Here is a 17,562-nt window from a genome sequence, read left to right as displayed (position 1 = left end):
CAAATTGGAATAGTTTTTCAGCTAAAGAGTGACATCTAGTGACATTTTTCACTAATTACAGTGAAAAAGTTTGCTACTGGAAAGTCATAATTATTAAAGGAGACATTCGAGACCATGCTTTCTGTCAGAAACATTGCCCCCAAAACAAACATAAGGGCACACAGATGTGCTATGCCATGTCAGAAAGGGGTAACGTCTTACTAGAAGTTACTTTTTATAAGTTGTGGTTAAATACACATAAAATAAATTGTACCATTTTTTTCTTTTTTGTATTTTGTTTTTAAAATTAACTTTTATTGGAGTATAGTTGATTTACACTGTTGTGTTAGTTTCTGCTGTACAGCAAAGTGAATCAGCTATACGTATACACATATCCCCTCTTTTTTGGATTTCCTTCCCATTTAGGTCACCACAGAGCACTGAGTAGAGTTCCCTGGGCTATACAGTTAAGTTCTCATTAGCTATCTATTTTATACATAGTATCAGTAGTGTATAGATTTCAATCCCAATCTCCCAATTCATCCCACCCCCAAATTTACCATTTTAACCATTTTAGGTGTACAATTCAGTGACATTAAGTACATTCACACATGGTTGTGCAACCATCACCACCATCCAGCTCCAGAACTTTTTTCTTCTTCCAAAACTGAAACTCTGTACCCATTAAACAATAATTCCTCATTCCTACCTTCCTCCACCCCCTGGCAACCACCATTCTACTTTTTGTCTCCATGAATGGACTACTCTGGATACCTCATATAAGTGGAATCATACAGTATTTGTCCTTTTGTGACTAGCTTATTTCACTTAGTATAACTTCTTCAAGTCTCATCTATGTTGTAGCATGTGTCAAATTTTCCTTCCTTTTTAAGGCTGAATAATAATCCATTGTATGTATAGTGCAGTTTGTTTATGCATCCATCGGTTGATGAACACTTGGGTTGCTTCTACCTTTTGGCTATTTTGAATAATGCTGCTATGAATATGTGTGTATAAATATTTGAGTTTCTGCTTTCAGTTTTTTTAAATAATTAATTTATTTTTATTATTTATTGTTTTATTTTTGGCTGCGTTGAGTCTTTGCTGCTGTGCACAGGCTTTCTCTAGTTGCAGCAAGCGGGGGCTACTCTTTGTTGCAGTGCGCAGGCTTCTCATTGCGGTGGCTTCTCTTGTTGTGGAGCATGGGCTCTAGGCACGTGGGCTTCAGTAGTTGTGGCACGTGGGCTCAGTAGTTGTGGCTCGTGGGCTCAGTAGTTGTGGCTCGTGGGCTCTAGAGTGCAGGCTCAGTAGTTGTGGCACACAGGTTTAGTTGCTCCGCGGCTGCTTTCAGTTCTTTTGGGCACATACCCAAAAGTGGAATTGCTGGATCATATGCTAATTTTATTTTTAACTTTCTGAGGAACCTCCATACTGTTTCCCATAGTGGCTGCACCATTTTACATTCCAACCAACAGTGCACAAGCGTCCCAGTTTCTCCAGATCCTTGCCAATACTTGTTATTTACTTTTTTAAAAATATAATTTATTTATTTTTGGCTGCGTTGGGTCTTCGTTGCTGCGTGTGGGCTTTCTCTAGTTGTGACGAGTGGGGGCTACTCATCGTTGTGTTGTATAGGCTTCTCATTGAGGTGGTTTCTCTCCTTGCGGAGCATGAGCTCTAGGTGCGTAGGCTTCAGTAGTTGTGGCACGCGGGATCAGTAGTTGTGGCTCATGGGCTCTAGGGCACAGGCTTAGTAGTTGTGGCGCATGGGCTTAGTTGCTCAACGGCATGTGGGATCTTCCCGGACCAGGGCTCAAACCCTTGTTCCCTGCATTGGCAGGTGGATTCTTAACCACTGTGCCACCAGAGAAGCCCGTTATTTACTTTTTTTGTTTGCTCTCTTGCGCGCGCGTGCGCTTTATAATAGCCACCCTACTGGGTATAGTTTTTTTTTTTTTTCTTTGTCTGTGTTGGGTCTTTGTTGCTGTGTGCGGGCTTTCTCTAGTTGCAGTGAACAGGAGCTACTCTTCGTTGCAGTGCACGGACTTCTCATTGTGGTGGCTTCTCTTGTTGTGGAGCACAGGCTGTAGGCGCGCAGGCTTCAGTAGCTGTGGCACACAGGCTCAGTGGTTGTGGTTCGCGGGCTGTAGAGCGCAGGCTCAGTAGTTGTGGCTCATGGGCTCTACAGCGCAGGTTCAGTAGTTGTGGCACATGGGCTTAGTTGCTCCACGGCATGTGGGATCTTCCTGGACCAGGGCTCGAACCCGTGTCTCCTGCATTGGCAGGCGGATTCTTAACCACTGCGCCACCAGGGAAGTCCTGCCATTGATTTTTGAAGCCACCTTTCTTGTGATAAAAAATAATAATAATAGCTACAATTTATTTAGCACTTAGTATTTCTTAAGTGTATCATGTATCAACTCATTTGCTCCTTACAACAACTTTACAAAGTACAGGTTCATGATCCATTATTTACAATTCTGGAATTGAAAAAGGTCTGAATGATACTTTAAAAAAAATGCGTCTGGCAGCAAAACCTGACCTAAACTGCCATGCATCTATTTAGAGTTTCTTATTTAGTCCTCTTAGTATGGCTATTCCTATGTTTTGCTGCAGAACTATAAATGTACTTGACCATGGGGTGCTGCCCTAGAAGCTGCTAGGGTGTGACATAATATGCACTGGATTACCTTTCAAAATCTAAAAAATTCTAAATTCAGAAAACCATCTCTAGCCAGGGTCTCAGATAAGGGTTGTGTACCAGTACTAATATTATCCCCATTTCACAGCTGAGGAAATTGAGACATAGAAGGTAAGTCATTTGCTTAAGGTTGCATAGTTAACAAAAAGAACACTCAATGTAGTTAATAATGTTTCTGAGTGCTTAAAGTTTCAGTCACTGGGTTAAATGCTTTATATTCATTATATCCTTACCACAACCCTATAAGGTGCTATTATTGTCCCCATTTCCCAGAAGCAATTGAAGCTTAGAAAGGTTATACAACTCCCTGGACACACAACTGTTAAGTGTGGTGAGGAAGGATTTAAAAACAAGTCAGTCTGACTTCAATATATTTGATTATTACACTATGCCTTACCAATCTGTAACACCAGCCTTTTCTTCTCTTCTATATGTCCTTTAGAACTATATATCTAATTACCTCTTGGATACTAAAGAGTAAGATTTTTTAAAATGTATATCAGATCATTTTACTCACATGTTTAAAACCCTCCTATGACTTCCTATTGCTTGACTAAAATCCAAATACCTTACAATGGCCCCTTTCTACCTCTCCCATCTTGTCTCCCAAGATAGCCAGCTTCTCTTAGGTTTTTACACTAGATGTATCCCCTATCTGGAAGGCTCCCCAGGTTTTCACATAGCTGGCTCCCTCTTGTCCTTCAGGCCTCAAATTAAGCTCCTTCTTTGTTTCCCCCTAATCACCCAGTCTGGGGTCTCTAATCACCCTCTCTATCCCAGCATTCTGCTTTCCATAGCATACAAACATGATATTTTCTCGTTTATCTGTTTGCTCTCTTTCCTCCCATTAGAATGTAAGTTCAACTAGAGTGGGCACCTTATCTGTTTTTGGTTTCTTTAGATGCCCTAATCTCTAGTATAGAGTTTAGCATGTGGTAGGTACTTAATTTTGGCTGAATAAATGAATGTAGTGTACAATCAGTAAATGTACCTGCTTGTTAGCTTCAGTGGTGTTAGATGAACTGAAAAGGCAGGTGGGAGGAGGCTGTGAAATATGAAGACATGTGAACATCAGCTTAATCAGATATTGTCTAATAGTATAAAACAGTGCCGAGCAGAGTGTCTGGCATAGAGCAGGGGCCAAATTAATATTTGTTTAAGAATGAACAGTAAATATTATTAGTAGCTTGGATCTTGGGCAAATTACTTAACCTTCCTGAGCTTAGTTTTCTCACCTGTAAATGAAGATTAAAACTTACTTTACAGGGTTGGCCTACAAATTATATGAGATAATGCATGCCAAATGCCTAACACATAGGTTCTTAAGTTAGTTTCTTTCCCTTTATGCTTTATAAACTCTTGTAAGCTTTTCTAGATACATGACCTCATTTTATTTCTATAGTACTTCTCATTAGCCTCATTTTATAGATGAAAAAGACTCAGGGTTGAGGCAAAGCCTCTACAGATAATAAGAAACCAATGGATAAGTTTTATAAGCAGAGGAGTGACACGGTGAAAGCAGTGTTTCATGAAGATTAATCTGCTGGAGGCCTTTAAGATGGGCTCAGTTGAAGCTGGAGAAATATTACTTTGACTACTATCAAAAAATCAAGTTTAAGGTGATAAGGGCCTGCACTAGGTGACAGAAGAATGTTTAAAAGCCTAATAAATTAAGCGACTGAACAGCCACATAAGCAAATAAATAAATACATAAATAAATGGCTGAGAGTTTTCAAATATGGTTGAGAAAATCATGGTACCAACAACACAAGCAATTAAGAAATCAAACATGGCAAAATGGTTGACAGAATACCTTCCCTCCAATACCTAGGCAGAACATATGGCAGATAGATGGCAAACATTCGAGCCGTGTCTTCTGTGCCGTTGCAGGTCTTTCTGGATTTCACCCCTCCCACTGGCATCGCCACCTGGACTAGAGCATGCTATGGTCCTGTGGATTCTGCTTTCTCTAGAAGCAGTCTGGTGAGATGGAGATCGGGGCAGTGAGGAATTAGAAGCAAAGGTTTTAACTCCCAGAACCTTGGCTAGATCGCTTCTTTTCCTTCCCTAGAAAATAAGTGGACTCATTTCTCCTCTCTCGCCTCGTATGAAGACTACCGACCCCCTCTAGATGAGCAAAGACAGCTTGTTTTGGCGGCGCGCGCCGCCAGGCCGTAAGGGCTCATACTCCTACTCAGCGGCGGAGCGGAGCCCCTGGCGGTGAGCTGGCGTCACTTCCGGCGCGCTGACGCTCAGTCCGGCGTGCCGACGCCTGCGTCAGCAAAGAGCGGGGTTGGGGGCACCCGGTTTGAAGTCGTGCGGGTCGGAGGAGTGCTGCCTCCGCCGACGTCTCAGACCCCTGCTCCCGGGCCGCGGCAGGGACGAGCTCTGGTAGGCGGCGGGGCAGATGCCCGAGGGCCCGCGCCGGGACATCCTGCGCTGCACCGGCCGCTCCTATCTGCTCCGTGGCCTGGGCCTGCGCCGCTCCGCTCCCTGGAAACTAGCGCGTCGGTAGCGCGGCGCGTCGCTCGCGGGGAGCTCCGAACCGCCGGCGCCCGGCCATGGCGGTTTCCAGGTGGGTCTAGCTTCTCCCGAGCGGACGGGAAGGCGGCCCGGCGAGGCACGGTCTCCTCTCGGAGCCCCCACTCCTAGAAAGGAACGGTTCCTATTGTCACTGGGCTCGGGTGCCTTCCTCCCCAGACTCCGCGGTTCGCCCCTCGGTCTGCGGGGGTTTGGGCTCGGGTTACCCCTCGTAAATCGGTTCAAAAATGTCTTTTTTGTTGTTGAATAGACCCTTTGGCGCGTTAGGGCTAGTTTTTCTCTTTCCTCACCATGTTTCTCTTCTCTGGTTTCTCTTCCCCCTTTCAGTTCTGGGAGAGTCTCTTCTCTTTCTGAGCATTTTAAGGCCGATCCCTAACCTCCATTTCACGGGAAAACTTGGTAGCAACTGTCGAAGTCGGGGAGATTTTGAGTTAATATTATCTACGTGGCCTTCTAATTATGTTAAAATTTTGCGTTTACGGCTTTAGGGATATGTTCTTTCCTGAGGACTTTTTCCTTACATTACAGTATAATTCTTCGCTTTGTTTGACAGTACACATTCAGTCGTCAGCATTGTAATCTTTAGCAAATTATTGTATTAGCATCATCTTCCTCACCTAAGGCGTGAAAGATGTATCGCGAGTCTTAAACTAGTTTGAAGCGATGCCCATCGATAGGAAACTGTAGAAAGGCCAACAAGACATTTATTTGTATAGCTATAGAAGGAAAGTTCTCCTTTCCTCCAATATGAGAGAGTGGGGAGAGTACATTTTGTCAGAGGCTTGAAATTAGTGGACATGTGTGTGTGTAAGTAGGGGATAGTCCCTCTGATAGCAGTCAGGATTCGCCAAGTTTACTGTTAGTTTTCGTGAGAAATGGGTCCTTCTGCCACATAGACTGAAAGGGGAAAATGATGATAGTTCAGAAAACATAGTTTTTGTTCATCTTTCATAGTTAACACATTCCTGTTTTGCAAATGAAATGATAACCCATCCCTCACAGATTCCCTAGATAACTGATAAAAGAGTTCATGGGAGAAACCCATGGGAGTTGGGTGAAAGGGGTCCTAAGATACCTGTAGTGGGGCATCTAATTTTTATTTCATAGATTAGTTGAATCCGTTCAATGTGAGGAAATTCTTATTTTGTGATATGTAAAATCGCCTCGAGAGTATACAAGTAGTATTTTCAATTTTTGCAAAGACAGAAAGGTGTACCATCTAATTTGTTACCCCCATATGACTATATAAATACATACATTATAAATACATTGATATACAAACTTAATATGGTATTCTGTTTATAAGGTGGTAAAACGTTTAAGGGAATGAGTAGCTCTTGAAATTTCGTTCCTGAGTAGACGGTATATGTTCACAGTATTGGTTATAGTTTTATAGAGACAAAATGAAAGATTAAAGGGTGCCTAATCTCCTTGGCCAATGTTAATCTATTTACAGAAGTTTAGAGCACCTAAACTTCTGAATGAATGAGTGAGTTTTGAAAGCAAGTGCTTTTTGTTCTCGACATTGGATTTCAAAGGGTGGTGCTCTTTTTTTCTATAGATCTTTTTTATTTAGCTTGCCAAAATTCTATCAAATTCTGCTGTAAAAAGAAAGCCTGTCATGGTTTTATGAAAGAGCTAGTCCTGTGCTTATTTTGGTAATATAATAGGTTCACAGAAAACACTTTTGAGACACTTTCTGGTTTCGGGATACTGTCAGTCCTTGACTTTTTCATCTGAGGGTTCACTTTGGATAGCAAACTTTTAATTTCAAGCTGGTCTTCTCCATGCACTGAGCACCTGTCTTTATTAACTAAATTTCCTTTTGGTGTGGAATACAGACTCATTTTAATACTTTATTGTAGAAAAGGTGGAAGATGGTTCAAGAGATAAAAATCATATTTGCTAGAACCAAATCTAAAATATTTTTTGCACTGTTTATATCAATGTGTGTAACTGAAAAGAAACTGTAATGTTTTTAGAACCTTGTAAGTATTTCCAATAGAAGGGAAATATTAAGTTCAGATTGCAAGATCCAGAAATCTAGGAATAATATTTGACTTTGCTCTCCCTTCCTTTCCCCCAGTCTAGCTAGTCCCCACATCCAATCTTGTCAGTTCAACCTTTCTAATCTTTCTCTGGCCAGTCTTTTTCTTTCCATACTAATTACCACAGCCCTCCTCCATACCACCACCATCTCTAATCCGAGACACCTGTAACGGCAGCCACTCTGCTCTTCCTGCCTCCCATGCATCTCTTTCTAATTTATTCTTCATTTCAGTTATATTATTGTTTGCTAATATGCTAATTTTAATATGGCCTTTTTTCTGCTAAAAACCCTTTAGTTTTCTGTTGCCTTAAGATAAAGGCCACATTCCGTAACCAACACATCTTAACAGATCATTTGTGATCTGGTTCCTACTTTACCTTTTTAAGCTTCATCTTGTCTCAGGTTCCCTGCATCTCTCTCTCTCTCTCTTCTCCACTCCCCTTCATTCTGAATCTTTGTTCTCACCTCCAAGTCTTTTTCTCTGGAACATTTTTCCTACCTCCCCCCTTCCCCCCAAGTCTGGCTAATTCCAACCTTAGTTTTTAGGTCTAAACCCTAAGCCTATACATATGTCACTTTGTTTGGGAGACCTTCTCTGGTTTTCCTTCATCTGAGCTCTTTGCACCAATGTGTACTCCTATCAGTCATATTTATCATACTTGGTAAGTGATTGTTTAATTGTTCTCTCCCCTGCTTGAGCATCAGTTCTGTGAGAGAAGGGAATGTCTTTGATCTTTCTATCTTCAGGAGAGTGCCTCGTTCCTGGTAGGTGCTCAATATATTTTAAAAAAAAGGAATAAAAGAGTGCTTTTGTTTCTTGTTTTAATTCCTCTCATGATTTTTCTGTAATTTATATATAGTAGGGTATTTCTGGTGTTTTTCAATGAGTGCTTCTGAGTTTTACAGTTTTCCCTGAGGGAGAAAAACTTTATAGCTTTGACTATTAGCCAGAATTATAATTTTAAAAATATAATAAACATTGTCAGAACTAGTTTTTTTTTTTTTTTTTTTTTTTTTTTTTTTTGCAGTATGCGGGCCTCTCACTGTTTTGGCCTCTCCCGTTGCGGAGCACAGGCTCCGGACGTGCAGACTCAGTGGCCATGGCTCATGGGCCCAGCCGCTCTGCGGCATGTGGGATCTTCCCAGACTGGGGCACGATCCCGTGTCCCCTGCATCGACAGGCGGACTCTCAACCACTGCGCCACCAGGGAAGCCCCAGAACTAGTTTTATAAGTTTATATAGCATGGTCTTTTATAATGCAAATTGGATATAATGTAACCCTGCATTTTGTGTAATCAAAATTTTTAGACCCCACTTAGTTTTATAAAGGCCTAGTTTTAATGTACTTTGAATTATAAGAATGTAGCAGATCATGAAATGTATGGTCAACTCTTGATCCATGGATGAGTTAAATCTTGCCACAAACAAACACCCCCCCCAAAAAAAAACCTTTGTGACTCTCTAAAATTGCAAATACAATTATAGCATTTGAAATTCCTGTAAAATGCAGTGAAATACTACTGAAAAATGTATGACTCCTTTAGACCCTAAATAAAAGAGAGCATACACATGTAGGAGAACAATGTTGCCCTTAAGATGTGAATACTGGAAGGTCAGCCAAGCTCACTCACTAGCTACTTGACTTGCTCCCATAAAATCAACCTCAGCAAAAAAACAAATTAGTATATATTACAGGCTTTCAGTGTTATTTGCAAACAGTTTGAATTATAATTGTTAAATCTTTGAATACTGTTTTGTAGAGGCTCACAAGAGTCTCTCTCCCTGTATTATCTGTCATCTAGTTGGGGTTGAGTCACCAATAGTAAAGGCAACCTTAGAGGGATTGTTAAAACTTATGCTCATTACAGAAGGTGTAGGTGAAATGTGTGATGATGTTGGGTTCCATGGCTTAATACAGATTTTTTAAAAAGATTGTTTTTGATACCTTTGCCTGTTTATGCCACAATTGATTGACTGTTGTTATACATTGATTAGCTATTATGAACTTAGTTTTTCCTTGATCATATAGAGAAAATGTAAAAATATAATTTAGAGAATTTTTCCTGAGTGATCTCTGCTGTAAAGTTCATGTCTAAAATGTCGAGACGGTAATTATGACTTGACTGTTTTAGAAGTCGTGCCTTAAGTCTGTGACACATACTCTTTGCATTTAAAAATGATGCAGTGTTCAGAAAAGATTCAGGGGAAAAAAGGGAACATACCCTCTTCTGGAAGAAACAAATTGCTACATGTGAGCAGAACTTTGCTCAATTTTGATAATTCTCTCTGTGCATTGCTGATACTTCAGAGAAACATTGTTTCAATGGCCTGTTCTGCCAAGTAAAAGGAGGTTTCATGATGCGGGGGCAAATTACAGTGGGTCCTTGCTCTTGAAAATGGTAAAATAATCTTACCTATAGGACAGCACAGGTTGCTTATGTTTGCTAGGCCTATTCCTCCATCATTGCTAATTTCTATCCATTATAAGATTGACAGAAGGCACTGTTGTAAATTGTAATGTATCAAATATTTTGTTATTTAAAAAATGTAGGGACAAAAAGCTAGGAAAGGTGGAGGAGGCATTATATAAGTGTATCCATTTTAATCCCTGTGGTAAATTCCTCCCTGTTTTAGTTTATTTCTCAAAGTACTATACACATAACAAAATTCACTGTTTTAAAGTGTATAATTTCAAGTGAAGTTTTAAAACCACAGATATTTTTCCTGCAAAACCTAGATTTTGTCTTTAAGATAAAGTCATGCAAGAGGCGGAGATTAGAAAAAAATATGGCCTGAAGGACATAACGCAACTTGGTTGTCCTTTTTCAGCACTCATTTAACAAGTATTTACAGAGTGCTTTTTATGTTCTAGGTGCTTGGAGATACAGCAAAGAACAAAAATGGAGTTCCCATTCTCATGGAGTTTGTTTGTGTTCTAGAGTGGGAGTGGGGGGAATGTAAATTATCTAGCTGCACCTGCCCTTGCACCTGGCTTTGGTGTGGTTTCACATCTTCATATTTGTTCTTAGTGTCCTATGTGGTATTTCAAATTAATCTACTTTCTTGTTTAAAAAACATAACATTAACATAGTTTCAAATAACCCACAGTAGGAACTAGAAGGCGTACATTTTAAAACATCAGTCTAGACAATTTCTTGGAAGTTGTTTCTTTTGACCATAACTTCCTTGCTTAATGATATTATGTAGGACTAAGTACAGTGTTCATATCATCTATTTATTTTCTTATTCCCTAAGTAACACAGAAAAGTTAAAACTTCAAATAGTAAATGTAAAAATGTATGACAAAATGGACAAACTTCACTGACCAATCCCTTTTAGTTAAGATTACAAAGCCATCTGCGTAAGTATTCTGCCAGTAGACCTTCCATAAATTTTCAGAGTGATTAAATTTATTCTGAGAATATTGAGATTGGAAGTAGATTGAGGAAGTTATATCTTATACTTTTTTTCATCCTCAAATGGCTTAGGAGTGGAAATGCAATATATATATGTTTATTAATGATGAAATAGTAATCTAGGACACATTTTATAGTGCAAAATGCATATGATTTCTTTTTATATTTTTACTTTATGAATTATCATAATGGGAACAGCTGAAGTTAGATCACAGTTGCCAGCATAACCTCTACAAACTCCCACGTACTTTCCTTTTTCTAGGCAGTCTTTTTTTTTAAACAACTTTTTATTTTAAATTGAAGTATAATTAATTTTCAACATTATATTGGTTTCAGGGGTACAACGTCGTGATTCAGTATTTTATAGATTATACATCATTTAAAGTTATTATGTGCTGTACAATGTATCCTTGTTGCTTATTTATTTTGTACATAGTAGTTTGTGTCTCTTAATCCCACACACGTCTTCCCATTCCCTCTTCCCTCTAGGCAGTCTTTAGAGCAGTTTTCTGAAATCACAGGTTTGTAAAATAAACATGAATCATATCTTTTATAGTTATTTCTGTGAATTAAAATCCAAATTGAAAATGGGCCAGATTATCATCATCAGTAGATTCATAACCAGTGGATACTGTCAAATATAATTGCCTTATGTTTTATTAAAATTATTCGTCTACAGTCTTTGGTACCTTCCATTCGGCTTGACATCTGTTACCTCTTTCTCCTCCATCTGTCTATCCTTCGGCGAATGAAGAATGTCATTTTTTTCTATTAGCTGTTATGCAACATAAGGTTTAGCCAAAAGAAGTATCGTGGTAAGTACTGTGTTCCCTCAATCAGCCCTTCTTTTAACTTCATTTTTCTTTTGATCACCTAGCCTTCAGACCTCTCCCTCATCAAGGGCCCTGTCTGCCCTCCAACATAATAATGACTCTGTCTCATGCCCTTTCCTGTCCCCTACCAGTTCATTATACCAGCCTTTTCCATTGTGGCCTGGCGCTGATGCTTACCCTGCTTGCCTCATAGCTGGCTATCTTGGAGTAACAGGTCAGATTGCCCTCTTGTGAGATCCTGGTCTGCACATCCCTTTGTTCTTCCTTTTGTGTGGCATCTAATCTGTTGTCCTGGAGAGAGGAATGGAGAACTCCAAAAGGGGCTTTGAGTCAAGAGGACTAAAGAAGCATTCTTGGGTCCCCATTCCTCTATTCAGGGAGGCAAATTTGGCTATCAAAAGGTGGGAGATGTGAGAATAAACAAGCCTGGAATTGGATGAGAGGGTGAGCTGATCTGCTACCCTCAGGGCAGTTGGCTGGTGAGGGAGCAGAGCTGACATGACATGGCATTGGGATAAAAGACTTCGAAGAAAGCAGGAGGAACTGTGTGGTTGTGAGGCAGAGTCAGCATTAGGTTAGAGAGGAGTCGAAGGTCTTTGAGCAGGATATGGTTCTAATGAAGCTGGGTAGCAGAGGACTAAAGGAAAGTTTAGGAAGGGTAGAAATTATTGAAGGAATACAGTGCCTACTGTGTGGTCTTTTTCCGCTTGCTCTTTGGAGCAAGTGTAACTGCCGTGATGTTCAGATTGCTAAAGTACTGCTGTGTTCATCTTTTCACTTAGTGAAACATTCATTGCCTTAGCATCACTTCTGTTATTTTTATAACTTGTTTTTATGTAATATAGCTATGACAGATTAAGGATATTTCTTGAAGGAAGCAAAAAAAATTGTAATATAACACCCTCTTTCTTTGCTTAAAAATGGTGCTTAAACCTGTCCCAAGAAACTTGAACTTTTCTTTATCTATAATTTTAATTACAGTAAATACCAAGTATTCAAATATTTGACTACTGTGCAAAGACACTGTGCATAGTATTGTGGGGGACAAAAAAGAATCATTGAAGAAGGTGAAGCCTAACGAGCATAAGACAACACGTGACAAATTAATGTATAATGCCAAAAAATGCATAATAAATGCCAAAATGGTTATTTAAGATGAGAATCCCTGTGGATTTTAGAAGAGGATATAATAGTATAGTAGTCTGAGATGGTTTCAAGAAGGTAAAGGACTTGAACTGAACCTTGATGGGTGGGAGCTAGCTGAAGAACTGGACCAAGAAAGGCATTCCAAGTAGCGGAAACAGGGTAGACAAAATTGTGGAAACCAAAATGGACCCTGTTTGGGAGATACTTTTTTGTTTTTGATTGCTATCTGGTAGGTAAGGGTGAGCCATTGAAAGTTTTAGAGTAAGGTAATAATTTGATCAAAGAGTGCTTTAGGAAGTAAATTTAGCAATGAGATCACATTAGTATTGAGTTATGCTCATCAGGCAGTTGAAAGTGTGGCACTGGAGCTCCCAGATGGGCTAGGTTTGGGGATTATTTTTACTGTGTTATAGTTTAAACAAATTACAGTTTCCTACAGGAGAAATGGGTGAGAGATGGGCAGCCAAGGATTGAATCTAGGAGAATGTTCATATTAAGAGTGTTAAAGAGTAGGGAAACCACAGAAAGAATTAAGAGTTCAGAGAAGAACAGGGTAACAGAATGTTGTGAAAACTTAGGAAGGAAAATATTTTAAGAATGGGGTACTTGCTGAAATCACATGTCATAGAAGATTCATGAAAATTGGATTTACAAAAAAACACAACAACATTAGATTTAGAGCTTAGAAGTTCATTGGTGACCTTCAGGTGTGCTATTTTAGTAGTAAAGAAGGATAGAAACTTGATTTATAGGGATTAAGTTGGGTATGGTGAGGAGATAAAAGAAGTGATTTTAAGCACTTGTTCAAGATGCTTGGCAGCAAAAAGAAAGTGTTCTAGAAGATGGAAGTCAAGCAGTTTATCTTCTCATTAAAGATGGACCTCTGGATATTTGAAGATAGAAGGGAATAGATTACTAAGGCAGTGATTTAAGATATTGGAGAAAGGATAATTGAATGAGGGTAGAAGGAGATGGTAAAAAAAAAAATAGCGGGACTTTATGTAAGTCTTGAAGAAGAGTGAGGATTGTCTTTTCATCTGAAATTGAAAGAGGATAAGTGTAAAGCCCTTTAGAGGTAATGAGTAGAGAACAAGATAGTTCTTGTTCCATAATCTAGAGATCTACTCAGTCCATTCCTTTTTAGGGAATAGGGAATGGCAACTGGGACTTGAGGAAAGTGGAAATGATTGGGGAAAACTATCAATTTTATTTTAACTTTTTACACATGGATTTATAAACAGGTTAGTATTGTCACTTCCTTAGAGTGTTCATTTTGCAGCCAGCTTTGCTTTTAGTCACAAAAGCAGAAACTCCATCATCAAAAAAGGGATTATGGGGACTTCCCTGGTGGTCCAGTGGTTAAGAATCCGTCTGCCAATGCAGGGGACACGGGTTCGATCCCTGGTCCGGAAGATCCCACATGCTGCAGGACAACTAAGCCCGTGTGCTGCAACTACTGAGCCCGCGCACCATGACTACTGAAGCCCGTGTGCCTAGAGCTCTTGCTCTGCAACAAGAGACACCACTGCAATGAGGTGCCCACGCACCACAACGAAGAGTAGCCCTGCTTGCCGCAACTAGAGAAAGCCCGTGTGAAGCAACGAAGACCCAGCATAGCCAAAAAAAAAAAAAAAAGGGAATTATGAAGTAGTTTAAGTCTTTCCAGAGGTGCAGTCTAGGGAACTTTGCATCAATAAGTCAAAGATATGACAAACACTGTGGTATATAAGGGAAGAAAAACCTATTAAAACAAATACAATGATGTGAAGCTATAAAATATGGCTAAATCTAGTTTAACCCTACAAAATAAGAGGTTAAGCAAAGTTAAGTGAGCTTATCTAAGTCTTCTAACAAGTAACAAAAGTAGTGCTTTGTCTCCTAACTTCCAGTCTAGTTTGTTTTTCCATTTTACCACTGTTTTCCTGTAAGAAAGTCCTGGGTTTATGTGAACTGTACACATACAAGAGAGCCCGATATTGTTATAAAGAATGCATGCATCATATGCAAATATAAGTCCACTGTTGCATAAATTTTACGTAAGACATAAATTTTATAATAAAACATTTAATCTTTGATAATTTTGCCTGCCATAGAATATAGATTTAAAATGAATATTTGCCTTGATAGAAAGTTGTTTATAGATTATTTAAAATTTCTTTTTGCAAATTTCATTGAGCAGAGGCATTCAAAATCAGAGTCATGGAAATAGGCATTTATTTGTTGTGAAGGTTCAGAGAGAGTTTCAGTAACTTTAACATCACAATCAGTTATAAAGATGAAAATACGTCAAAGAGCATTCTTAGGGTTATGTATGGGATGTATAAGGGAAGTCATTTTATGGGGAAGGGATTTGGGGTCTGACTTAGTGTTAGAACTTTAAGAAAACCAGCTGTCAGAAAATTTTTTTTTTCTCCCTTTTGTCCCATTATCTGTGAGTCACTGTTCATCAAATCCTGTAGCAAGGCCTGAAGAATGAATGGGTAAAGACAAGTATTTAGATAGCCTTGAATGGATAAGGAGAAATATTGTGTCAAAAGGTGTGGTGTGTCTATGCACAGTGTATAAAATAAATTGATTTTTGCATGTTTTTTAGAAATAATTTCTGTAAAATCACTCTGTGTGCCATTCAGTATATTGGAAGCAAAAAATGTGTTGTATTACTCTTTTTTTCCCCTTTATTTCGCTGGCTTTAATTACCTCAGATATTTTTCTTGAAACATGTCCTTCTTATACATACCCTTAACTGAAAAATGTGAACGTCACCTCTTAGTGTTTTGTTCTGAAGCAGTTGAAAAGTTTTCATAGTACCCTTAGCCTTCTTGACTGAAAAAGATCTATTTTAGTTATATATATATATATTTTTTTTACCAGTTACAGTGATTTTGTGCTTATCAGTGACTGGCTAGTTTTATAAATACTACCCCTTCGAAAAGAAAAAGTAAGAAAAGGAAAAACCCTGCTTATTTCATTTGCCCCCTTATAGCTTTATATTTTCTCGTAAAAGGTTTTTAGAGCTTTGCTTTCTAAGTTTTTAGCTCTTTGTGAAAGAAAAATAATCCCAGAAGTAAAATACGAGTCTCTCTGCAGTTTATTAATACTTAATGCTCATGCTTAACTTTGGGACCTTGCTTGCTTTCCTTTCCTCATTAGATGACATTTAAAGGTGTATTCTCTAAATCTCCCCTCATATAGGATTGGGCACAATTAATATAACCTTGCCCCTTTTCACCCTTCATCTTGTTTGAAGTACCCATTTATTCTGGGTATGAAGCCGCCTTCCTTTTGTTGTCTGTGGCATCCATTTGCCTCATTGAACCTGATGAGTACTGTGGTGGAAGGGCTAGATCTTCTACCATGTGGACTGCTGGTGGTAGTTACTGGTTTCTTTGCCTTTTTAAAATCTTAGGATTTTTCTGTATCTCAGAACAAGGGACACAGTTTTCCATTTCTCCCCACTTATTCCAGGTATAAGGCATTGTGGTTTTATTCCAAACTGTTCGTTGGATAAGTGGCAGAACTGGGATTTGAATCGTGGGGCTGTGGCTCTGGAATTTGTCCCATTATGCTATTTATCTTTACAAGCTCTTTCCTCAGAGATCTTATTGCTGTATCTGTCACTTCTATACGAATGACTCATATATCTATATATCTTTCGTCTCAAATTTCTCCTGAACGTCAGATCTCTATTTCAATTATCCTTTTTGGTCTCCCCCAGCTTTCCTGTTCCTGCCACTAATAAACTTGTCATCTTTTCTCAATAACATTTCTTCCACTAGTTATTCCCATATCTTTTAATGATATCTTCATTTCTAAAATTCAGAGTCTCAGAATCCTTTCATTTCCTTGACATTTCATGGAATTACTATATCGTGGTGTTTTACTTCTGCAGCGTTTTCCCCAACTTCTTTCTAGTCTTAGATTGTAGTTCAGGTGTGAAAGTTCTCTGAAAGTTTCCTTCCATTTTACTTCATGCTTCACACTGCTGCCAGACTAATCTCTCTAAAGCATAGCTCCAGTCCCATCACTTTCTTGACCCAAGACTTTCATGGCTGAGCTGTAATTCAAGGGTCTCCACAATATTAGCTGTGTCTTCCACTGTTCTCTTAAGTGTACCCTGAATTACAACCAGGCTGTTTTACTCACTGCCCTAAATATAGTCTCCTTTTATTGCTGTTCTCTTCTTATTCCCTCTTCCAGATGTATCTCCCCCTTTTCCTTTTTACCACCTCATCACCAGTATTGAAATTTTTTTCTACCATTAAGGTCCAGCTCATACACCATTTCTTTTAGAAAGCCTTCTCAGTATTATACAGTTGGGGATGTAGTGTTTGTTGCCTCCATTCCCACTCCCCAAAGCACTTTGTATGTCTTTTCTGACATGTGTCTTATTGTATGTATCCATGCATGTACAATACTTGTATTGGACCCTATATTCTAGTTGTGTGTTTGCCTTACCCTTTCACTCCACCTCCATAGCAAGTTCCTTATGAGTAGAGGTTAGATTATCTCCTGGGACCCTACCATAAATCTTTCTTCATAGGTGCTTAATATGTACATTTACTGACTCAGACTTATACATATGAAGAAACATTTTAGAATAAGCATTATATTTTTGTTATTTTAGGCTTGATCGTCTTTTTATCTTACTGGATACTGGCACTACTCCAGTTACAAGAAAAGCTGCTGCACAGCAACTTGGAGAAGTGGTGAAGCTTCATCCCCACGAGCTAAATAATCTCTTATCTAAAGTAAGAACTCTTTTTTGTTTTCTTTTAGTATAATACAATTGTAGAAATTTATCCATGGGCAGGAACATAAAAGTAGAGAAAGAAATTGTCTTATTAGTGACACTTTGTGGTCTTCAAATTCCATTAAATATCTCAATATTTCTCCAG

The 17,562-nt window shown here is 39.0% G+C and overlaps 1 protein-coding gene and 1 long non-coding RNA gene across 2 annotated transcripts in view; one reads left to right on the top strand and one right to left on the bottom strand.

The window, feature by feature from the left end:
- Positions 1-1,885: 1,885 nt before the first annotated feature.
- On the bottom strand, positions 1,886-4,859 carry LOC132439804 (uncharacterized). Its single transcript, XR_009522422.1, has 2 exons — positions 4,494-4,859; positions 1,886-2,325 (listed from the first exon to the last, which is right to left on the bottom strand). It is a non-coding gene; the product is annotated as an uncharacterized lncRNA (long non-coding RNA).
- A 93-nt stretch (positions 4,860-4,952) lies between these two features.
- BTAF1 (B-TFIID TATA-box binding protein associated factor 1) overlaps positions 4,953-17,562 on the top strand; it is a 95,854-nt gene continuing 83,244 nt past the window's right edge. The window contains exons 1-2 of the mRNA XM_060034479.1: positions 4,953-5,255; positions 17,292-17,415. Coding sequence (XP_059890462.1) covers positions 5,242-5,255; positions 17,292-17,415 — 138 coding nt within the window. The 5' untranslated portion in view covers positions 4,953-5,241. The remainder of the gene's footprint in view (positions 5,256-17,291; positions 17,416-17,562) is intronic.

The sequence above is a fragment of the Delphinus delphis genome, chromosome 16 (genome assembly GCF_949987515.2).
Source record: "Delphinus delphis chromosome 16, mDelDel1.2, whole genome shotgun sequence".
NCBI lineage: Eukaryota > Metazoa > Chordata > Mammalia > Artiodactyla > Delphinidae > Delphinus > Delphinus delphis.
The sequence above is the reverse complement of the archived record's forward strand: the minus strand, read 5'-3'. Positions and strand labels throughout refer to the sequence as shown.